General features: G+C 36.9%; 1 protein-coding gene across 1 annotated transcript in view; it reads right to left on the reverse strand.

Annotated features, from left to right (window-relative positions):
• The window catches only part of ascc3 (activating signal cointegrator 1 complex subunit 3), a 184,131-nt gene that overhangs the window by 21,174 nt on the left and 137,170 nt on the right, over positions 1 to 25,787 (reverse strand). The window contains exons 15-30 of the mRNA XM_026228825.1: positions 21,331 to 21,522; positions 21,020 to 21,244; positions 19,738 to 19,857; positions 19,412 to 19,576; positions 18,675 to 18,761; positions 17,652 to 17,828; positions 12,996 to 13,221; positions 12,738 to 12,892; positions 11,000 to 11,098; positions 10,372 to 10,540; positions 9,308 to 9,528; positions 9,141 to 9,226; positions 8,884 to 9,050; positions 6,706 to 6,851; positions 5,635 to 5,755; positions 3,365 to 3,507 (exon numbers count right to left, since the gene is read on the reverse strand). Coding sequence (XP_026084610.1) covers positions 3,365 to 3,507; positions 5,635 to 5,755; positions 6,706 to 6,851; positions 8,884 to 9,050; positions 9,141 to 9,226; positions 9,308 to 9,528; positions 10,372 to 10,540; positions 11,000 to 11,098; positions 12,738 to 12,892; positions 12,996 to 13,221; positions 17,652 to 17,828; positions 18,675 to 18,761; positions 19,412 to 19,576; positions 19,738 to 19,857; positions 21,020 to 21,244; positions 21,331 to 21,522 — 2,499 coding nt within the window. The remainder of the gene's footprint in view (positions 1 to 3,364; positions 3,508 to 5,634; positions 5,756 to 6,705; positions 6,852 to 8,883; positions 9,051 to 9,140; positions 9,227 to 9,307; positions 9,529 to 10,371; positions 10,541 to 10,999; positions 11,099 to 12,737; positions 12,893 to 12,995; positions 13,222 to 17,651; positions 17,829 to 18,674; positions 18,762 to 19,411; positions 19,577 to 19,737; positions 19,858 to 21,019; positions 21,245 to 21,330; positions 21,523 to 25,787) is intronic.

Below are 25,787 nucleotides of genomic sequence, written 5' to 3' on the forward strand. Positions count from 1 at the left end.
AAACATACATACATAATTTACCCTAAGCTTCTGACAGTAGTATATTTGTAACTTGTAAAGCCACCTTGAGTTTGTAAAAAGTGATGAATAATAATAATGGGGGCAAATAAATAATGAGAGAATTTGAATTGGCTGAACTCTTTTAAACCAGACTTGAATTCTATCTCTAAGTATAAACAGCAGTCTTCCTCTATTCTCTGCTTGTTACATGTGTGATGTCTTTTATTGGGTCTTTAACAGGGTAGGCTCATAAAAGACAGGCATTAACATGTTTTATGGGGCTGCATGCCTTTACACACAGTCTGTGTAATAGAAGAAAAATAGGCCACTAACATCAGTATCTGTCACATAAATGCTTGAGTCAAACCAGTTTTACACAAATCTGCATTCATGAGAGGAACAGCTCTTTTAAAAAAGTGCAGGTGAACTATCCCCTTAAGAATCAGACTGGAAGATTCAGCATGTATTGTTGCATACAGGATCCACTATAGAATCAATTCTACATCAACTGATTCTTTAACTCTGAGCTATTGGGAATCCAGAGTCAATCCCAAAGTGGAATGCAAAACCCTGTTCTGTGTGAAGCAGCCCTAACCTTGGTGAATCAGTTCACTCCATAAAGCCTATTGATAACTAACAATTTGCATTATTTATTTATTTATTTATTTTTTGGTCTGATTTGAAATTCTAAAAGGCAGAAAATTCTAACCTTGTTAGTTTGGGACACTAATAACATATACAGTGGCATGCGAAAGTTTGGGAACCCCTTGCAGAAATTGTGCAACTGTAAATCATTTTAACAAAATAAGAGAGATCACTACTAACTAAATGCATGTCCTTTTTTATGCCAGTTTGTACTGTCCTGAGTAAGATATTTTACATAAAATATGTTTACATATAGTCCACAAGACAAAAAATAAAAATAAAAATAAAATAAAATACCAATTATTTCAGAAATTTGAATTTTGAACCCTTTCCAGCAGTGAACCAGACCCAGAAGACAGTATACGGTACCGTACACACAGTTTCAATAGAGCGACTGAGAGCTCTCGGACTAAATCTAAAATATCTTAACCTCTGAACTCGGGCTGAAACGATTCCTTGAGTAACTCGTTTACAAAAAATGATCGAGGCAAATTCCTCTGCCTCGAAGCCTCTTTTAATTTATTTTAAATCTCACGTCAGGTTCTCTCGCAATGATTTATTTTAATGCGACACAACCACTGATCTATGATATAGTTATATATATAGATCAGTGGACACAACGCGTTAAGTCACCCACAAAGCGGAAGGTGACACAACCGCTGAGTCGGAGATCTCATACTGCAAGGAGTCAGCAGTGTTAAATTGAGGGCGCAGGCAAACGTAAAGAGAAAAGAACGTCGTGAAGTGTGTCCATTGCAAGATAGAGCTGGCATACCACAACTAGGGCCCTATGATTTCCGCGATGCAGAAAACACGGAGGGAATCGCGGAATCCAGTCATAAAAACGGAATTTACAGAATTTACGGAATGGCAAGGAATTTGCCAAATTATGAATGAATTAATCAAAAATAGGTCATTGCACTTACATCAAATCACGATATGGACTAATATATGGAAATATTAAGCCGGGGCAGTCTATTTAAATATGAATCCTGCATGTTCTGCTTGTCTCTGTTAATGAATGGCGCAGAAGCGCTTCTTCGTTTATTTACACACACTGAAGCGCGCGTGACACTCCGGTAATTTCAGCGTACTGCTCTGACAGTAACTTTATGAGCATTTGACCGTTTGATTTGAGTAAAACTAGCGTCACATCACATACACAGAACTGTAAAGACGTCAGAACACGTCAACCCGTCAAAATAAAAGTCCGGTTTAAAGACAAGTATTTGCCAGATATGTATTACCATTGTTCAGTAGAATGTATATATCCTACCACAAAAAAAAAAAAAAAAAAAAAAAAAAAAACTAACATTAATTTTTTTAAGGTTTAATCACACAACATTTCTTCAATGTTTTATTGATAATAGTAAAAGCTTATATTGCTTATGCTTATATTTTTCTAAATCTGGCTGTTTAATATTGTATTTGACACTACCAATTTAATTAAAATATGTTATTTATTTATTATTTAATTTATTTATATATACAAAGTTTAGTAAACACATGTGAAATGCACCTTTTTAGATGCAACATTTTCTCTGTGGGGAGAACATAAAAACTGCCATGTTTATATATATATATATATATATATATATATATATATATATATATATATAATGATACATAATTTGCAGTACGATTGGAACAAGTCTGGGGTCTTAATCTGGACTGCGGTTCATTAATTAGTGACCTCTGCACTACACATTAGAAGGCAGTTTCCTGTGTGTATGTGCTCAAGCAAACACATTAAAGATGCATTTCTGCTCTCTGTGCTGTTTGAACGTGTGTATATCATGTGTATACTATTAAAGAAATTATCACCTCCGTAAGGCTGCAATTTGTATGTGATTACTTTGTGATTGGGACGAGAAAACCATTCCTTTTGTTTTTTTCCTGACTAGCTCTCTAATCGAGTGCTTTGAAAATATTAGCACACATCTGTAATGGTGAGCAGAAAAAAGCTGTTTGTTCACATCTTGAAATAATCTGAAGGCACGCAGTGGAACGGAAAGAGGAATTGAATGAGAGATGACACAGGCTTTTGTACTAGAATCTGCTCTGAGACCGAGAGCATACTGAGCAAGAAGAGTAAGAGGAAGCAGAAAAAGTGTAAGTCCTAATCACACACTGCTTCCTCAGATTCAGGATTTTCTAATAATGGCATCTCAGCCAAATATTGTCCTCCTAACAAAGCATACATCGATGGAAAGCTTATTTAGTCAGATTTCACATGATGTATAAATGGACACTTAATGGCCAAGGGTCACATTTATCATTTTAAGTTAACCTAGATTAAGCACAATATTCGGAAAACACACCATCCTAACCAAATTGTTATTATTAAAGGTTACTATTAAATTGTGTTTGGTGCAAATAATAATAGTTCATATGTTAATTACACTGCTCGCTACACTTTTGCATAACTCTTTCTCTCCTCATCTTGCTTTGACTCTTTCCGTCTCTTTCAGACCAATAAAGCAATATGCTGGGTTTACAATATTTTTATTTTGCACGCTCTATTCTAGTTTACGACAAAAAGCAATGCAGAAAAGCAGAACTAGAACATTAACACCCTTTTTGTTATAATACAAACCTGCTGAGCACCTTACTCTCGTTCCGATTCCTTGATTGTGTTATTGAAAAATGAGCCCATATCTTTTGATGTAAATTGAAAAAGTGATGCATTTACTCATTAGTTAATACAATGACTTCTGACCTCTCTCTCGTCCTGGTGGAGCCACTGTTTGGGGTCGTCTTCTGTAGCCAGAAACGCAATGAGGTCCAGAGCCGTGAGCCGAGTCTGGCGGCGCGAAGACACAAATATGAGGACCGGTTTAGCAGGAGAATGTGTGCGGATGGCTGCAGGACAGTGGAAATACAGAGTCAGACTGAGATCATAATCCAGCTGTGGATGTGGCAATCAAAATGCATTAAAGATCTAAACAAAAAGTCAAAATACAAGAGAAATAAGAAAACTGCAAGTCAAATTTTTACCAATAATTCTTAGTAATTTGTCTGAACCTGGTGGCCATATCATGGTAACATCTCTAGGTCATCTGTTATTTATGAATAAAATTTCAGCTCCCATCTACTGTACTTGAATGGAAAGGACTAAAACCTCCATAACTGTTGGCCAGAGGGTGTTCTAATAGCAAACTGAAAATCAACAATACAATCTGACAATGATGACAAACGAGCAGTGAACAAATCGAGAAAAATGTTCATACTGTTCCTTCTGAAGCTCATGAGCATGGATCATTTTAGCATTTCTACGGGTTTAAGAAACAGAAATGTTCAGAGTTGAGTAAACTTTTATGATGTGAATGAAAAGTTGAAAACTAGAACTAATGAAATTGTGTTTTCAATTGATCTAACAACAAAATATAAAATCCTTTATAGAAGATCTATGAAAGAGTAAAACAATATCAAGAACTCGATTATAGTAGTCAGACGAGAGATATTAAATCAATTAAAAAATGAAAATATAAAACATGTCTTACAATGTCTTTATGCTATTTTGTTGTTAATACTGTGGTAAAATCACAGTCTGCAAAAAGTCACTTTCTTCACATTTTAACACATTATTAAATTTGCCAATATCCGATAATTTTCAACTCATTTACATGATTAAACATAATGTATAAATCAGTATTATATATAATTATTTAAGTGTCATGTTTGTGATTTATTTTATATTTTTCCATGTAAGCTGTAGCTTCTGACCTTTAAATCAATAACTGCTTTATTTGATCAGAAACGGTCTAAATATTATTTGTGTATTTTGCTTTCATGTGATTAGAAGTAGGCCAACATGGCCCCCTACGAAATTCAGTGGTGTATTGCAATGAAGTAATAATACTTTATTACAGTACATAAGTATTTTTTGGGGAGTATCTGTATTTTACTTGAGTTTTTATATCTCAGCCAACTTTTACTTTTACTATAATTCCTAATTAAAATGTATACTTTCGCTCTAATACATTTCCCCTAAGTATAGTCGTTACCTACTACAAAATAGTCTGAAGAACACAGACTGCAGGAAAGCAGGTTTGACGAATCAGTGGTCTGAATCCTAAAAATACCTTTGCTCATGTGCAAACAAGTGATCCTCATTAACACAGTCCAATGCTTTGTTTCTGAATGATTCAGCTATTTGAATGAATCAGTTGAATCTCAATGACTCACTCATTAACAGTCACTTGTTGCCACCTACTGGAAGTTTTAATTTTCAAATTTAGACGTTTTTGTTCATGTTTTAAATTATTTAAAATATCAGTATTCAACGTTTTACGATAAAACCACAACATTATTTATCCATCTGCAACTGCAGGTTAAATGCATCCCTGCCCCCTCTGAGATACATAAACTGTAAATACACCTAAATGCTTTTTCAGATGCAGATTCCAGAAATGCTTTCTTATGTTAGAATGAAAGACACTAACTACAGTAGAAGTGCTTCTTATTCTTATTCAAAAATATAAAATGGATAAAAAGAGTTAAAACTGAACAAAATCTTATGTACATTATATATATATATATATATATATATATATATATATATATATATATATATATATATATATATATATATATATATATATATATATATATATATATATGCTTCTTTTCCATTTTGCATTTACTTGTACTTATGCTTTCAATACTTAAGTATAAAAAAATAAATAAAAAAAATCTGTACATACATTCTCAGTTTAAAAAAAGTGATCCAAAAACAGTGAATCCAATCACCATTCAGACAAAACTTTGCTTTAAGAATTAGCCTCAATGCTGAGTTAATGTATTCCTCTTATAGGCAAGACATATCAGTATAATTTTTCATATCGGGCCGATGGCGATATTTACATTTAAACCAATTATCAGCCGATTCGGATATTGGTCATGAAAAAAATGCACATCCTAACTACAGGATTTTTTTTTGCATGATCATCTCCTTCAATGTGTGAGCATGTTCCTGTAGTACTGTACCTTGGAAGACTGGTTTGTTCATGCTGGCCATGCGAGGGCAATAATGTTGCCCCGGAAAGCCCTGGATGTGAACCTCCAGCGGCACTGGGCGAACAGAGGGCCGGAAATTAAACAGTCCCACCTGAAGAGACATAGGGAGAGATGAATAAGGACGGGCCACAAAACAGAGCAAGAAAAACAGGCCCAGAAAGCGAGAAAATTCAAAGAAAGACAGTAATAAAGCGAGAGATGGAGTGTCCAGCTGGCTGTGTGCCTGACAGAGTGGCTCATCTGGGGGCAATTACAGCCTGTCATTGTCCCCTGTCCCACAACTGCGCTCTCACACAAGTGGCCCGGGCCCGGGTGCGTGTGTGCACATATTTAAAGGGCTGGATAATGGATTGGGCAGCTAGAGACGCGCCTCAGTCCAAACAGCACACGTCAGATTTATGGAGACCCCCAGCCCTTCCTTCCCCGTCTGTCTAGCAGGGTGACATTTCAGCAATAGTAAAACAACGTTTACACAACCACTGCAGTCTGTCCTGATGCGGCCACAGTGCCAACATGCTGCTACACGCTGGGAGAAGGGTGCTGCGTATTTATAGACCCTTGCGTGCTCGTATGTGCACACGTATGCATTTATATGCAGAATGGCTGACAGAATGTTCTGTAATGGAAACAGGATGAAAACGACGGTACCGTTAGTACAAGGTTACAAATAATATCGTTATTCTACTCTTTTGACTTCATCCCTAATCATTATGGGTGCAAGTGAAGCATGATTCCACCGAAACAAGACCAATCCATTACATCCAACCTTAAATATACCATTTACCAGGGCCAATCATTTTTTTTTGCTTGATTTGAATTGCCGTGAATCGTATGTAAATCACATCAAACCCGAGAAGAGGTAGGAGCACTGATCCTGAAAATATTAATTTGCCCATATATAACAGTCTATGGATGGACTCCAAAAGCGATCCGTCTCTCATCAAATGTAATAGACAGTGATGTGGCGTTAAAAGAGTACATGTAAGTGAAAGCTGAGCTGAGCTAATGGATGCAGGTTGTGTATTGCTGTGAATTTCGAACCTGTCCGATGCCCAGCCAGTCGGCGAGATCCCGTGCATTAGCCAGCGCGGTCGAGAGTCCCACTACTCGCACTTGTTTCGATGTGTGGGATGAGATAAAGTTGGTTCTGGACACAATGACCTCTAGAACCGGCCCTCTGTCCTCACCTGTGAAGTCAAACAAAAGGTTACATTTGTCAAATAAAGTCACCTTTATTCATATAACGCTTTGTACAATAGATTGTTTTAAGGCAGCTTTACAGTAATAAACAATGAAGCTCTAAAATGAGGACAGTCATAATTCAGCTTCAGAGTGTTGAATCAGTTCAGTTCTCAATTACTGTGTAAAGTTCAGCAATTATAAAACAAGTTCAATTCAGCGATACGCACTGAAGATAGTACTAGCATTTTTCAGCTTGAGTCAGTTCAATGTTGATTCAACTCAGTTCAATAACACAAGTGTCGAGGTTGCAAAATTCAACAATTTTAACAAATTTGATTCAGCTATATGCTGCTCTGTTGAAGAAAACAGTGTCAGACAAAAATAAGACAATATAATTTTTCATACTTTTATATTAGTAGTTATCATCACTGTTATCCAATGACACAAGGTTCAGGACTTGTGGTTTATAAGGCCCCATTTACACTGCATGGTTCAAGTGACCCAAATCCAATGTGGCACAGATCGGATATGACCGGTGAACGTGTAAGCAGGAAAAAAACGCATGGATTCCGATGTTCTCAGATCAGATTCAGGCCTCATTCATATGTGGTAATAAATCGGATATGAATCGGATACGTGCATTTGCGTGTGCCATGTAAGCAGAAAAATCGGATATTCCCCAGTAAATGCGAGCCGTACGTCATTAAAAAAGTGACGTCAACTCAGGTGGACACCACCAACTGAGATCACATGACTTATTATAGGCGAGATGAAGGACGAAGGATACACACAGTGGAGCAATGCCGAGGTTTCATGTCTTTTAAGTCTTTGGGGCGAAGAGATGGGGCAAAAATGCAGGGTTGTTACAGAAATAAAGGGCTCTCCTTTTTTTCTCCGCCATACGAGACCAATGTTTTGCTGATTTAAATTTTTTTTTGTTGACTTTTCAAAATATTGTGGAAAGCAAAACACTGTATAATAGGGCTGCACGATGTGTCGTTTAAGCATCGATATCGCGATGTACGAATCCACAATAGTCACATCACAGGATGTGCGATGCAGGCTGTCGTAGTTGATCCGTTATTCATTAACTGTACGGGCCACCAGCTCCCCAGCCCTTGACGAATGTAAATCGCGGATTTATTGCACAGCTTAACCACAGAGTGAAAGTTTTGACAGGTCAGCGAGAGAGAGAGAGTGCGAGCGAGAGAGCTCTCTCTCCCTCGCGCATATTAATCAATTGACACGATGGTGTCATAATCATTTAAAATGAGAATGTAAATCTGCTCACCCCATTTTTGTTTGTAAGAAAAAATTTGATTAGATTTCATATCGCAGAAAAATAAAATATTGCAATGTAATTTTTTCCCAATATCGTGCACTGTATAATTTTATTTACATCTGCATCCATTGTATTTCATGCTGTTTTATTTCATTTTCTGGGTCAGAACGTCTACGTTTGGTAGTTTCAGCAGTGTATAATGTAAAAGCAAAAATCAGATACAGGTCACTTTTAAAAGATGATGTAAGCGGGTCGTCAAAAAAATCGGATATAGTCAGAAAATCGGATTTGGGCATCAAGCCCTGCAGTGTAAATGCAGCCTAATAGCTTCCACTCCTCTGGGAAAGCCAAGTGAAACATGCCAGCTGGAATTTGCTCCAATTCCATTCATTTCAATAGGAATCTTTGCGATTGGGAGTTTCTTAATTTTGTAAAGATGCTTGCTTTAAAACATCTATTGTATAATGTGCAAATAAAAATAAGTGAAATGACTGGAGTGCCAAATTATAAAGCTGGTGCAAGCATATGCACATCGCTATGATTACATGCTTTCTTAACTGCTGCTTTCTCACCACTGTCATTCTATAGGTGTTCATTTTATTATTTAGAGGAAAACCGGCAGCACATATTTCATCTAAGCACCACTCCCAGCAGCGTAGGTGACTTTGTTCAGGTTGTTCAGGGCTGTTCAGGTACTTTGAACTTCTTTTTACCCCAAGCGAAGAATAAAAAATAACTTTGCCGGAGCCTCTAACCTAGAAGATGGATCTCGTCTATGATGAGAATAGCCACTTTCTGCACATAGCTGCGGTTCTGCCAGCTGCGGCTGACTCCATCCCATTTCTCTGGAGTGGTGACGATCAGGTCAGCCTGCGCAATAGCTCGCATGTCTGGAGTAACGTCACCTGTTAACTCAACCACCCTAGAGAGAGAGTTTATGATAATGAGCAAATAAAGGTCAGGGTATAATAACAGATACATATTTGCCTGAAGAATCTATAAACACTCTCACTTTCTCCCAAGTTTCTCTTCTATTCTGACCTTCCAGTCCTCAATCCTCTCTCGGACCAGAGCTTTGAGAGGAGCAATGTAGACCACCTGCTCACACAGATGCATGCCGGTTAGACCATCGAATAAAAGAACTAAAACTAAACCCTAACAGATGGCAGAGGTTCAGACCTTGGAGGTGGGGTACTTGTTGAAGACCCTGAACATGGCCATCTCTGCAGCGATGGTTTTGCCGGAGCCAGTGGGGGCCCCCAGCAGGACGTTGGTGTCTGTGTGGTAGAGTGTATGGAAGATCTGCGTCTGAATGGGATTAAAGTGCGTGAACTTGTACAGACTCTCATACTCCCGGTTTCCCAATGCAGTCACAGGCAGCGGCTGAAGATCCAAGAGCTCTGGAATGAAGATGGAGCAAATGAGAATGGTAATCTACAAAAGAACATCTGCATGGCTTCTCCAGTCTGAAGCCTGAGGTTTATTTCACATGTGGTTTTCACAAACATGGTTTTTGGACCACTGTGGTTGCCTACACAAGGCATCTGCAAAGCAAGCAACACTATCACTCACACTCATAAAAAATAAAGAGGTTTTCACAGCGAAGCCAAGGAGGAACCATTTTAGGTTATTAAAGATGTTAAAGATTCTTTATGGAACCATAAATGACAAAAAATAAATTAAAAATCTAGATTTATTTTTTTTAAGCTTACACTTCAGCACATAATTGATAACTGAGATCTCAAATTGTGCCACTTATTGAGGGGCACTACCTGGATGTGCAACTTTATTCTGGCGCATTCTGAAAAAATCTCATAAACTACAGTCTGGTGCACACTGTATGATTTTGCCAAAAAAAAAAAAAAAAAAGCTAAAACAAATCTGGGATGGTAAAGTTCTAATGTTGTAAAAATCACCACTGGTGAATGAATGGTCTTTATAGTGAATCATAGACTGTGTATAAATATATATATAACATTTCCATTTAACTTCATGTACTACAAAACCATATAAAATATTTAAAAGTAAACCAAGTAAAAACTAATACAAATTACAAAAAACACACAACAAATTACCAAAACTTAATTGACAATTTTACAATATGAATACAAAATTGTATCTCAACAAAAATATCACGGTTTCATAAAAACTTCAAGTAATTCGTCCCACATAACAAATAAAGTAATCGAAGGACAAAGTTGTTTACAGCTTGACGTGTGTGTGTGTGTGTGTATGGGACGCACCTGTGTGTGGCGGGTGTCTTTCAGGCAGGATGAGATGCTGGAAGTTGATGATGCACACAGCTTCAGAGCCCAGCCAGCGGTCAGACACGGCTCGGATGTAATACTGAGAAGGCATGGGCTCGAAGATGGGTATAGTGAAGACCACCTGCTGGGGCTCTCCACTCACAACCTGACAGCGCCAGAGAGAAAACACGATTAGAAACACACACCACATTGCATCTTGCTTACTGTATGACATTGTGTGACGTGCCGTCTTCATTAAAGAACCACATATACCGTCATTAATCGAATCTCCATCCTTTACAAAATCTAATTATACTTGCAGTTTAATTAGAGGATTCGCAAATATATTAACATTATTATATGCTTGTTATAGTATTTATTAATATGTATTGATTAGCTAATTTTTATATTTGTTATTTTAGTATTAGAAATTGTACTATATGCCTCTTTCTTTCTTTTTTTTTTAGCCATAATTTAATCACATATTTACTCACTTTAATACTTACACTTATTTTCCGTTAGTTGCCAAAGCAACTCTTGTAGTTTCGTTCTTCATGCTGTGATCTGGTATTACGGTACATACTTTTGGGTTTGCTCGTGTCAGCAGATGTGCATGTATATTTACCTGTTTCTTATGCAGAAGGAAGTACTCCGAGTGGTAGATGTGGTCGTTGATCGGATCCTCCACCCATAACCACCAGGGCTCTCCCACTGAGCCATGGACCTGAGCAGGACCAGATGTGAGGTGTCATGAAAGTGGTATAAAGAGAACACAAAGAATAACATGCATTTTGTTTTTCAAACAGAAGTCCATTTATAACTTAAAAACCTTCATGAGAATGGAAACTACTGTTTCCATGGAACCCACATGACCAAACTTACATTACGAACACCAAACCACACATGCATGATAAATGTAACCTCACATTTCATATTGCATGAAAAACAGCAAAACTTTACAAAGGTCCGATACAGAATTAAAAATGTGTTGTCACAGGAACTTGACAGTGATTCGGAAATCTTAATGAGAGCACATAAACTCTTGCTAATCACATTCACTGCTTTACAGAGAGCGAAATCTGTTAAATTGGATGGCTTGTATTTACAGTGAGTGAAATCTTTATTGTCTGTTGAGTTGTAGCCTGTTTTACATTAAAGCGGGTGATATACGTATTGTCAGGAAGCTCCTATTTTTCATTAAAGCATTTCATTCGCTTTGCTCATAGTGTGAGTAAATCATTGTCGAGCTGTTTGATCTGAATCTGAATCACAGCTTCATTCACATTAGAGATCTGAACTGAAGCCTGCTGGCGAACTGCATTTTTAACACATTTCATTGAAAACATTTAAGAAATAAAACATGATTCCGACAACATAAATCTAAGAGCAAAGCTGAACTTAACTGAATAGATAAATGAATAAAATTACACAATTTTTAATAATAGGTTTGTGAGCTTGTCGCGGAAAGAGAGACTATGAACAGATGCTGCTTCAACAACAACAATAAAACCAAAAATGTTTGGGACCCAGTTTATATTTAACATCCTTAACTATGTACCTTTATTTATATTAATCATTTAATACAATGCACTTATTATGTCCAGTTTTCAGCATCATTACTCCAATCTTCAGTGTCACATGATCCTTCAGATATCATTCTAATATGCTGAATTGCTGCTCAGCACACACTATGGTTATTATCATTAACATTGTTATATTTATCGACGAAAACCAAATTTTTTCCTAACAAAAAATTGTCACATCCGTTTAATGTTTCTTTGTTAAATACAAGTATTTATGCATTCACGTGTAATGTTTGTTAATGACGTATTGGTGTGGCAGAGTGCAGGTCATGCTCAGAGCATGTTGGCGGGTGATTAGTGTTGGCTGATGGTCATCCAGCTGTTGGGTGTCACGCTGGACGAGTTACGGTCACACAGGAGGAGCAGGCACAGAGCGGCCCATCTGTGGCCCATCACAGCACTGGCCCCCAAGAGAACAATAGCAACAGATCTGGGCCTATTCAAGCCTTTGTGCTCTTAAACGCAGGGGAGGAGATGTACAAATCAAATACCTCCTCCAGCTCCCGTTGCCTAACCTACTGTGAGTGTGCGTATGTGTTACAGTCAGGATATGTGAAACTGTGCATAACAAATTGTGTACAATATTTATATATGCATGTATATAAAACTAATTATAATGTTTGTTAAAACCAAACTTAAGATTAATATTCCACTATTAAAATAATTCTTGGCTCATCTGTGGAAAATGTGCACTAGAGTTTGGGATCTGCTGGTCTACGGAATTGAAAATCCAGATATCCCAAAGACTGACAGCAGCATGGGTGTGTTTGACATGGTTACCTGGTCATTCCACCTGAAGTCTGGGGTGATGCTGAGGCGGACGCGCAGGACAGTGCGTGTGATTGGCTGAATGCTGGACTCCATCAGGATGGCGGGTATCTGATGAACACACTGCTTCACCTTCAGTCCGATGTTCACGTGATGCAACATGTGACCTGCATGCACACACACACAATGAATATCTGTAATGTTTGTCCTTAAACGCCCGATAAAGTCTAAAACTGACAAATCTACATATGTTTCTTGTGTCAGACTGACCAATCTCATCTTTGCCCATTTCTTTGAGTTTGTCTACCGTGAGGTTCCTCTCCTCCATTCTGGACAGCACTGATGGGGGCAGAGCGCCGAACTGTCGCAGCGGGTGGGCCCAGCCCCACAGACGCTTGTCAATCACTTTACACAGGTTCAGCAGGCGGTAGGTCATGGCCGGCCAGCGCTTCCTCAGAGCGATCTCAAACAGAGCCCGCACGATACGAGCAGCATTCTGCACAAAAACCACAAAGAGACTCTCAATCACACAATCAGGTCAATCAAGTGGACCACCGGCCGATATGACTGCACAGAAGTCACACACATGCTGCCATTATCACGTACTTGAACCAAATATGTGTTTTTATACTGTTATAAACTGAACAGTTTTTTAATAACCAGTCAGTTTTAAATAGTTGACACTGTCATTATAAATACTGTAGTTGAAATACAGTGACTGAAAACATATCAGAGATGGAGAAAATACATAAATGTGTTATTATACCATTATTAATCTGTTATAAACCAAACAGCTTTTTAATAACCAGTTGGTTTTAAATAGTTGACACTGTCATTATAAATACTGTAGTTGAAATACAGTGACTGAAAACAGAGATGGAGAAAATACATAAATATGTGTTGTTATACTGTTATTAAACGGTTATAAACTGAACAGTTTTTAAATAACCAGTCGGTTTTAAATAGTTGGCACTGTCATTATAAATACTGTAGTTGAAATACTGTTATTAAACGGTTATAAACTGAACAGTTTTTAAATAACCAGTCGGTTTTAAATAGTTGGCACTGTCATTATAAATACTGTAGTTGAAATACAGCGACTGAAAACAGAGATGGAGAAAATACATAAATATGTGTTATTATACTGTTATTAAACGGTTATAAACTGAACAGTTTTTAAATAACCAGTCGGTTTTAAATAGTTGACACTGTCATTATAAACACTGTAGTTGAAATACAGTGACTGAAAACATATCAGAGATGGAGAGCATACATAAATGTGTTATTATACTGTTATTAATCTGTTATAAACAAACAGCTTTAATAACCAGTTGGTTTTAAATAGTTGACACTGTCATTATAAATATTGTAGTTGAAATACAGTGACTGAAAACAGAGATGGAGAAAATACATAAATATGTGTTATTATACTGTTTTTAAACGGTTATAAACTGAACAGTTTTTAAATAACCAGTCGGTTTCTAAATAGTTGACACTGTCATTATAAATACTGTAGTTGAAATACAGTGACTGAAAACAGAGATGGAGAAAATACATAAATATGTGTTGTTATGCTGTTATTAAACAGTTATAAACTGAACAGTTTTTAAATAGCCAGTCGGTTTTAAATAGTTGACACTGTCATTATAAATACTGTAGTTGAAATACAGTGACTGAAAACAGAGATGGAGAAAATACATAAATATGTGTTGTTATACTGTTATTAAAGGTTATAAACTGAACAGTTTTTAAATAACCAGTCGGTTTTAAATAGTTGACACTGTCATTATAAATACTGTAGTTGAAATACAGTGACTGAAAACATATCAGAGATGGAGAGCATACATAAATGTGTTATTATACTGTTATTAATCTGTTATAAACCAAACAGCTTTTTAATAACCAGCTGGTTTTAAATAGTTGACACTGTCATTATAAATATTGTAGTTGAAATACAGTGACTGAAAACAGAGATGGAGAAAATACATAAATATGTGTTATTATACTGTTATTAAACGGTTATAAACTGAACCGTTTTTAAATAACCAGTCAGTTTCTAAATAGTTGACACTGTCATTATAAATACTGTAGTTGAAATACAGTGACTGAAAACAGAGATGGAGAAAATACATAAATATGTGTTGTTATGCTGTTATTAAATGGTTATAAACTGAACAGTTTTTAAATAACCAGTCGGTTTCTAAATAGTTGACACTGTCATTATAAATACTGTAGTTGAAATACAGTGACTGAAAACAGAGATGGAGAAAATACATAAATATGTGTTGTTATGCTGTTATTAAACGGTTATAAACTGAACAGTTTTTAAATAGTCAGTCGGTTTTAAATAGTTGACACTGTCATTATAAATACTGTAGTTGAAATACAGTGACTGAAAACAGAGATGGAGAAAATACATAAATATGTGTTATTATACTGTTATTAAAGGTTATAAACTGAACAGTTTTTAAATAACCAGTCGGTTTTAAATAGTTGACACTGTCATTATAAATACTGTAGTTGAAATACAGTGACTGAAAACATATCAGAGATGGAGAGCATACATAAATGTGTTATTATACTGTTTTTAATCTGTTATAAACTGAACAGCTTTTTAATAACCAGTTGGTTTTAAATAGTTGACACTGTCATTATAAATATTGTAGTTGAAATACAGTGACTGAAAACAGAGATGGAGAAAATACATAAATATGTGTTATTATACTGTTATTAAACGGTTATAAACTGAACAGTTTTTAAATAACCAGTCGGTTTCTAAATAGTTGACACTGTCATTATAAATACTGTAGTTGAAATACAGTGACTGAAAACAGAGATGGAGAAAATACATAAATATGTGTTGTTATGCTGTTATTAAACGGTTATAAACTGAACAGTTTTTAAATAGCCAGTCGGTTTTAAATAGTTGACACTGTCATTATAAATACTGTAGTTGAAATACAGTGACTGAAAACATCAGAGATGGAGAAAATGCATGTGTCTCTCTTCCCTAGGTGTGATGCAAGCATCATAATTATGAAACAAGTCAAAATCTTTACAACGTCAAAACTGAAATACAATTAATTATTACGTTTTTCTGTCACAATTTTAACCCCGTAACAATGACTTAGTATATGACTTATGCATGTAGACTTAAATTGTCCATCAACTGTGACTTTCTCATAATTACGATTTCTCAAAATTTTGACTTTTTGCATAATAATGGCTTGGCTTCTTGTATGATTTATGTATCTTGACCTGCTTTCTCACAATCTTATAACTTCTAATGTTTTATTAAAGTTTCCCAAAACAATGTGGCAGAACTGTGCCTCATTCCTATACCAGACATAGTCTAGTGATAATCCAGAGAGGTTCAGAGAAACTCTGCTGTTTATGGGAAACAACTTGTGTTTTTGGTTTGCATGTTATTCATTAAAATAGATTTTTATAATGAGAGTGTTTTAAGAGCATTATGCATGTGCTAACACATGCAGTATCGAAATACCTTATTCACAGGCATATTAGTAACATAATTCCGATTAATTCTTTGAATAACTCATAATATATCTTAAGAGTTTACTGAAATAAAGTGAGAGGTATTCAGCTGGTTGTGTAACTCAGTAAAAGCTACTTGGGGGTGGGCAGCCTTATGAAGTATAAAATAGCATGTCTAACGCGAGAGCGTCATTTTAAACAGATTTATCAAGTATCAATCTCTGTTTTGGGGGAACAGCTTTTTAAAGGACACCTTTAAATTTTGTTCATTATCTAGAACACATTTTATGGAATGACTGATGTCCATTTGCTTTGACCGCTGTGGGTATAAATCAGAGCCAGGCGGCCGTGTGTTTGATGGTGGAGTGTGAGTTATGTTCAGATGGCTTTGGGAATCCAACATTACTTTGATCTACAAGGTGCAGGTTTACTCGTAGATCTGACTGCTACGAGGGACTGATCTAGTCACTGATTGATTGAGCAGAAATGGACGACTGTTAGCGAAGCAGGGGGACAGACACCTGCTGACCCAGGTGCTGCCATTTAACCGGCCTCAAGAGCAACCCAACTCTTTCATCCCACACTCGTCCGAATGGATGAGTACCTGCAGAACAGTCCCCATGATCCAATTCACGACACTTCAGTGAAAGCACAGCACACTACACACACAGCTTTGAACTTCACATCAGCTTTGTGGCCTGATCTTCTGCTGGGATGCATGGGAATCTTTAGGGCTGTGCGCTTACAGACTGAGAAACGTCTATCTATCTATCTATGCATGCATGTATTCATCATACAAGTATCTGTGCAATCACATGCTGTCACTTTCACCAATGAAAGCTCATAGCCATTCCGATCTACAGCTGAATGATGGGAAGAGTCTCCCTCTCTGAACAGATGCGAAACCCATTGAAAGATTCATTGTGTGCGTCCATCTAAACATAACCATCTAAAACCCCTGAAGGGTGACGGAGAGAGATCTCTCAGAGGGTCTGGATTTAAAATCAACATATGTTGGACACGGAAATGCCTCCCACTGCCGGATCCCAGCTGCACATCTGAAATCAGCCGAATTAGGAGCAAAGAGGGAATTTCTCGGACCTATCTGACCACATGGAAGCCGTTATAATGGAATGGCAGATATCAGGGATAGATGGCTTCCACAGAGAATCTGAGGAGATGTTGGGGAAGAGGATAAACATTGCCATATAGCTCACTTCCTCTGCCATGTACAGTTACATATGATTTGGGAAGTTTAATCGCTTCATTTCTATTCAACTGATTTAGCAATGTGAAGTCCACTTTTAAGAAGCATCAAATAAAGACAATTGGGAAGTCGTGGCATGATGGTCAGAGATTCGGACTCGTAATCTCAAGGTTGCGAGTTTGAGTCTGTATGTGCATCGATCTCTTTCCGTGTCTGCATCTCACCTGCGCTACATAAGACAGGTCCGATATGAGGGAGAAGCTGTCCACCTCCCCGCGGCCGATGTACGTCTGCAGAAGGATGTTTATCTTGCCGTAGCCGTTCTCCACTCCTCCGGCCGCCGGCAGCTCACAGAAATTACACAACAGCTTCTCCAGCTCCTCCAGCTCCTCGTCCCGGACCTGTGTGTGGGACACAAGAACCCATCAACACACTAGTGTTCATTCTGTTAAAGAAGCAATGATGGAAATGATTTAAAACCGTCTTTTCCATGACTTTAACTAGATGAGGATGAGACGACACCAGCTTCATTATACAGAAACTACTGGGACTACATCAACATGCTAATATCGTTACAGAAAAAAAAAAAAAATCAATTTTCTCACAAATATTCATCAAAAAAAAAAAAAAGAGAAAAATATAGAACTTCATATGTTTTCATGCCTGACTTACAAGATATAATTGAATTTCAGAATTTAAGTCTCCCTTACAAAGCTTTTCTCATAAAAGGGCACATTTTCTTCCAAGTATTTTGTGTTATCTGGCAACCACTGGCATATGTGATCCTGGAGCACAGAAGCAGTCTTATGTCACTGGGGTATATTTTTAGCAATAGCCAAAAAATGGCTCGGAATTATTGATTTTTCTTTTGTGCCAAAATCATCAGGATATTGGGTAAAGATCATGTTCCATGAAGATATTTTATAAATTTCGTATCTTAAATATATAAAAACGTAACTTTTGATTGGTAATATGCATTGCTTACATATTAATTTGGACAACTCTGAAAGCGATTTTCTCAGTATTTAGATTTTTTGGCCCCCTCAGGTTCCAGATTGGAATAAGTGATCTCCAATGATATTCTGCTCAAATGAAAGTATAAGAAACCCAGATGATTCCTAGATGACTAGTCAACTAAAACTTAAATAGACTTTTGACACAGGACTAAGACTACACTAAATACAAATGAAAACACTATAACACACACCTCTAAAATACACACTTTATTTAACCAGAGGTCATCTCACCTTGACCTGCTCAAATTCTTCAGCTTTTGAAACAATGCTCAGAATATCAGCTTCAGTCTTCTGCGCATTGAAAAGCTCATTGAATGTCTGTAGAACGTAAAGAAACAATGTTAAAACAGTCAAACATGAAAGAAACACACATTAAGTCCAGAGCATCACTGTCAGATTTGATCAGACTGTTTCCTGTTTTTGAGAGAAGTTTCTTATGCTCACCAAGGCTACGCTTATTTGATCAAACCACAGTAAAAAGTCATTTTGTAAAATATTATTACAATTTAAAACAATTGTTTTCTATCTGAATATTAAAATGTCATTTATTCATGTGATGCAAAGCTGATTTTTCAGCGTCATTACTCACAAAATCCTTAAGTAAATCAATCTAATATGTACTATTTTTACATTTTCATTGTGATTCTTTGACATACATACTTTTGAAGAACAGCAATTATTAATTTATTGTAGCAATGTTAAAATGGACATTTTAACACACCCTTGTTCAATAAAAGTAAAAAAAAAAAAAAAAAGAAAAAGAAAAAAAAAAGAATAAAAATTAAATAATTTTTTAAAATATATTTTAAATGTCAGATCTCGGTGTTGGCTAAAGCTCTTATTTGGTTTTTTAAATATCATGCAAATGCTTTATCCTGACTGAAAATGTACTATATTAATCTGATTTTGCATGCAGCCGATGTAGTGCAATCTACCAAACTACAGAGTATGTGTACAGCGTCTCTCACCTCGATGGTGTTGTACTTTATGTAGAAGTGACTGGCCGTCCTGCCAAGGTCTGTGGATGCAAAATAACCAGTTCTCTCGTCAAAGCGGATCATGCGTGCCTTATCCAGCTTCCTGCCGGACTCCACGACTAACTCCTTCCGGTACAGCTCCAGCTGTGGATCCATCTAAATACCAGCACAGCATTAACTACCATCAACACGTTCCAGAATTAATCATTAGACATAATAAAATATATCAAGAAAGGATAATATGAATGAAAACTGAAAGGCATCTGAACAGCGACTGCTGTGAGAGTATGAACAGCAGATAATGAGAGCATGAGCACCTGATAGGCCTTGTGACTGATCCCGTAAGCGAGTGGATTGGCTCTCATTCGCACATACAGGTACGTGTAACTCAGCCAGCGCACAGCTTCATCAACATTAGTCACCGTCCCTAGAGCGATCTGCACAGAATAAGCAGGCATTATATTTCACAGCGCTCACATCAAATCACCAAATCCAGATGTTTTCTGGAGGTGTGGTTTATGTTTGGTATTGCTATCCATGTATAACTGAGATCTCGGATGCTATATGATAACTGATAGGACATTCATACACACAGAAATCCATGCTGAAAGGATCTTGAGCTTGCCTTGAGCTGGTGTCTAATGTCACTGCGCCATCTATTGGACAAAGTGATCATGCATTTGATTTGATGGCCTTGTAGATGCTGCCCTCATGTGGCAGAGCAAGCTTAATCAAGTTAGCTTTTGATTAATTTTAATACAAAGATCAAATATAACAGTAATTTTTTTTAAACAAAAATAAAAATTAAAGTGTGCAAAAAAACGAATGTAAAAATGTTAAATACAAAGAGAAACAGCTTGACTGTAAGTTTAGTGTTAGAACAATTTGTGGTTCTACTGTAACTGATGAAAAAAAAAGTACATCTGTTTGACAAGATGCGCTTTGTCATTTTTTTATTTATTTTTTGGTAATATTTGTTCTATTTTTTTAACATGACAACAATTGCACAATTTGCACATAATATTTACATTGTCTTTTATTTCAGCTTTATTTCCTATTATAGATTTTTTTTTATGTTTCTGTTTTCACTTCAATTTTGGTCAACAATGATTTTGTTGTTCTTCTGTCATTTTTATTTGTTTATATAGCACATTAAAGCTTTATTTAACAGTTTTGGTTTATTTAGTTTACTATTGTACTTCAGCTTCAGTAAAACAGAAAATAGAAAAGTCAATATTTGTATATTAGCTGAAAACACTCTAAATGAAAGTGCTTTTCTATAGTATAAACTCTCAAATGTCAACTGTACAATGGACTGGTTTCTTCTTTAAGTTATAAACAAGTACAAATATGAATGGTGTTATAATGTTATACTAAAGTTAAAATTACAATAACGGGAAGAACACTTAAGATAAAATAAAAATAAAAAAAGCATCTTAAGTACGCAGAAAAACAGAAGTGGACTTTGAACGATTAATTGCCGCTTTGAACGATTACGTAATTGTGGCATCCATAATTGTAATGGTGATTAGAAATGGGATGAATTGTGCAGCCCTAATGTACGTACAGTGTCACAGTAGTGTTGTGTGTGTGTTGTACCTCGGCGTTGAGGTTGTCGGCGAGACTCTGCTGGAACTGGCTCTCGATGGGGTTCTGCTGAGTCAGGAGCGTCAGGTAATGGCTCAGCTTGTCATGGGTCGTGATGATGGCTCCTTCACCGTACTTGTCAAACTGTGGCCGTCCGGCACGCCCGAAGATCTGCATCACATCCAGGATGCCCAGATCCACTAATGCACCACGCTTGGCATCATAGATATTAGTGCCCTGATTGTGGAGAAACAGGAACCATTGAAAGCCCGCACTGAAGGTTCCAGCATTACATTTAATGAAGCAGAGTTTGACGCTCTGACCTTAATGATGACCGCGTGAGCGGGTAAGTTAACACCCCAGGCCAGCGTGGCGGTGCACACCAGAACCTTCAGGTATCCTCTTGAAAACATGTTCTCCATGAGCGTGCGGTCCTGCCGTAACATTCCCGCGTGATGGATGCCGAAGCCGTCGGGAAACATCTCCCTCATCTGCTTGTTTCTGGAGCGCTGCACCTGTGACACACACACACACACATCACATGAGCAGGATACATCGGGGGGAAAGACACATTTGATTCTCTTCACCTGTAAACTACCAGAAAGCACACAAACTCACTGCTGCACTTTTCTGATTGGTACAGTAGGTCAAGAGCAATGTCAAACCTGGGCTGTGTCTGAAATTGCATACTCTTAAGTCCGAAACATTTTATTTTGATTATGTATTTACTTTGAAACTGTTAAAAAAGTTGATTCTATAGAGTGAGTGTGTGTAGTGTGAATGCAATCTGTGTACTACATTCAGACCATCAAAATATTGCAGATGTTAGACACACAGTCTGCTAATACTCTAATGACTGCCAGTTGACATATAGTCACAATATAGTTAGTAGAATGTCTAAAGTGGACTTTTAAAAATAAAGAGTTACACACTCCAGTTTCTCACAAGTAGTAGTAAATCATCTGGGTACTCTTCACCTACTGTTTCATGAATTCAGACATACTACTGGGCTCACTGTGTGATAGGGATGTGATTTCGGACATGAGGGAGAGGCGGGACTTCCTGTTTTCTCCACCATGTCAGATAGTGGGAGTGTTTTTTGCAATTCCATTTGGCAGAATTGACACCCCACTTTGAAACCACACCCCCTGTGTAAAATAAAAGCATGCAGAAAGATCTGGTTCTGTCCAGCAGTGGCCGAGCTCAGAGCGCTGTGATTGAGATGAGTGTTGTGTTGACTGCCGATGAGGGTTGTGACCTGCGCCGACAGTAACGTCCTCACCATCAGACGCTTTGATCTCACTCTGCCCGAGTCTAAATGGAGGTCAACAGCAACAAGGCCTCAGTGCTGCTGAGAACAGCCCATTACAGACACGTCTGGCCCTCTCCAACCCACACAGAATACCAACTGCACTGAAATCCGCCTTACTCCAGTCTCTCCTCTGTGCTGTACCGCGGTACAGTGATGGGATCACATGATATACCGTGGTGCTTGGATATATGGTGCTGAATGATATAATACTATTTAGTTTCATTGACCTTATATTACCATTCTAATTCATGATTATCACCAACTTTTAATGCCTCGTGACTAAACAAAGGATGCCAATGTGAGTGTGAGAAAAAAGAAAGAAAGAAAAAACCCTTGGTCTTGAATTTTTTGCTTATATGCACTACGTTTAAAAGTGATTAAAAGTGAATCGAATAGGATTCGATGTGTACCGGGGTATTTCTGTTTTTTCATTAAGCATCATCTGATGTCAGGGAGTGAATCTGCAAGTCACTCGGCTTATCGCCAGCGAATATAGCTTGGGTATGAACACAAAAGATGCGTTGAAAAATGTTTAAATAAACTTTACTTCTGGTTTCAATTTAAGTTAAACAAAAGTTTTGTTTAACTTAAATTTAACTTTTTTTTTAGTTTTGGCAAAAAAAAAATTCTGGAGTGGCATTCCTCGTTATTAATAAGTGTTACTCTCTTCTCATATCTTTGGTGATCAATATGCTGACTGACTAAATATAAAAGTCCTTTATGACAGCTTTCACTACATTTCCTTATCAAGTTACTTCAATCTGTTACATTATGACAGATGTAAAAATATCATCCTGTCTTTTTGAGATAAACGTCTCATTGCTTTCCACTGATCATTACACTGCTTTAATGAATTGGCCCTTCATACGAACTTCAGCTCCAAAAAAGCTCTTTTGCTTGTTCTGTTCTTCTTTAGGTAATTTAGGCTCCACTCAGCTGGTCTCCATTGATCTGTGGATCCTATCAGAGCTATGTTGAGAGCAATGCTCTCTGTTTCAATGTGGCCTGTGGCACAGCAGCAGCGTTTAAGAGACAACGATGGGAGTAGCAGAACGTCATCTGCCAAGCCTTTTTTCTGAATTCACATGCAGGTCCCCATACGAAATCTAAAGTGCTAAATTACACATCTGATGTGAGATTCTAAAAAAGCGATTTTGTCATTTTGTATAATTGCCATATGATGTCATATGCAATTTCATAACATCACCATTACACAATTTACCAGCATGAGGCCGTTTCAGATGTGTGATGTGGACATTGTCTGAATGTGAGAGCTGCTTGCCCATGTAAAACTGCCAAAGCATCAGAATCAGATCAGAAAGGTCAGCTGAGTGATTTGGTTGCTAGGGTGTTCTGCATGATTACTAAGGCATTGATGCCCAAGAAATGATCTTTTAGTCAAGGCTCCAATAATTGCGATAAGCTTGGTATTTGTTACTTATGATCCAAAACAAAGCCTAAGCCTTCCAATTCTGTCTTCTTTATATTAAAAAAAAATACAATACATTTGGTGGTCATTAATGTGTGGTGAAGGATCACCAAGTGCTCGTGAAGGGATCATCTTTTACTCTCTGCTACAAGTTATAGCACCAAATAAACATGAATGAGAACAGAACAACATAATGAAGTATCTCACCTCTCGTGTAATCGCTCAATCAATGCAGAAAGACGTAAGTTTAACACCAATTTCTCACATTACATTACATTTACAGGAAGGCCATTCAATGTCCATAGCTCAACAGTTAGGCAGAAAAATGACTAATAAATATGAGCATGATATTTTTATTTAACCTATTATCGTCATTATTTAATGCATGTTTGAAAAATTCAGTTATAAAAACAAGCTATGACAGCCACCATTTCAATGTTTATATTTCAACATCAAACTGGAGTAGAAACAATCATATCATTAAAAGGTTGATATAAAACTTCATTATGTCCAAATTAAATGTATACAACTGCTTATTTGAGTTTTGATTATGATAACATGCAACAAACAAAAAATAAAAAAATAGGTTTTCTGTATAGTTTACTGCATTATTGTTTCTCCTGAAGAAAAAAAAAAAAGTAAAATAATCAATATATAAAATGGAAATTAAATCAAGCAAAACAAATCAAGAGCTTCAGGGCTCCAGACTAACTTTTTTTCACTAGGAGCACAGTGGCCCCCAACTGAAAATTTTAGGGGCACAACCAGAAAATTTAGGGGCGCACACCATAAATCAACATGCTAACCAAATCTACTAATTTCCACTGTATTGCTAATAAATACTTTAATAGATGCAGAAATTACAATGTGCTGTTTCAAATTCAGTGTCACATTTTATTCTGCACTTTTGAAGATGCAACAACAAGGTAAACTGACAGCACCATCGCTGTCATGACAGTACAAATAGTAAACAAAATTCCATACACTCAGAATAAAAAATGTGCATAGTAAAAAAGTTTGTGTGCATGCTGTATCGTTGTTGTATGTTTCGTTAAGTTTTAAGCCGTTCTTCCTTTGAAGGTCGAGCTGGCTTTTGTATTTGGTGAAAAGTAGTTCTAATGCTTATAGTACCTCAGCCATCTGAATTCTTACAGCCAGTCTTCTCGAAAATGGTGAGTGTGGACCAGGGCCGGCCCTGACCAATTTGCTGCCCTAGGCAAGATTTTACCTGGCGCCCCATGCATCACAGCCCATTTCACCCTGTCATTGTGTTCATGCTTTAGCGCATATATATATATATATACACACACACACACACACATTACAGCCGAACTGTTTCCAACACTCATTATAAATCATCATATTAGAATGATTTCTAAAGGATCATGTGATCGACTGATGTCACATGTGACACTGAAGAATGGAGTAATGATGCTGAAAATTCAGCTTTGCATCACAGAAATAAATGATAATTTAAAGTATAATAAATTGAAAACAAATTATTTTAAATTGTAATAATATATCACAATATTACATTTTTTCTGTATTTTTGATCAAATAAAGGCAGGCTTGATGAGCAGAAGAAACTTCTTTCAAAAACATAAAAAATAGTAATGTTTCCAAACTTTTGGCCTGTACTGTATCCCCCCAAAACTGCACAACTGTAGAGTAAAACATTAATAAAAAAAGTGATAATAAAAAATGCGTCTTAAAACTGACATGATTGTACAAAATCACAGTCTGGGGACTCAGAACTCAGAACAACTGCTAACATTAAGTTTAAGGTAAAAATAACTGCCATGAAATTATAGTATCTTACTCCTATGCAATAAATTGCTATTTCACTACATCTCTTTACCTCTGTCTTTATCCTGTTCTCCTCTTTTTGGCACTGTATCTATCGCAGACTATGCTCATTTATAATGTGTCATGTAAATTCGGCCTTCCGTCACAATCAGGAAACTTTCACCGTGTCTAGAACTGGCGCGAGCTGCCAGGCCCGTTTCTACCATAGACAGTAAAAGAAACGAGCTGTGTGT

This window comes from Carassius auratus, chromosome 41 (genome assembly GCF_003368295.1).
Source record: "Carassius auratus strain Wakin chromosome 41, ASM336829v1, whole genome shotgun sequence".
Taxonomy (NCBI): domain Eukaryota; kingdom Metazoa; phylum Chordata; class Actinopteri; order Cypriniformes; family Cyprinidae; genus Carassius; species Carassius auratus.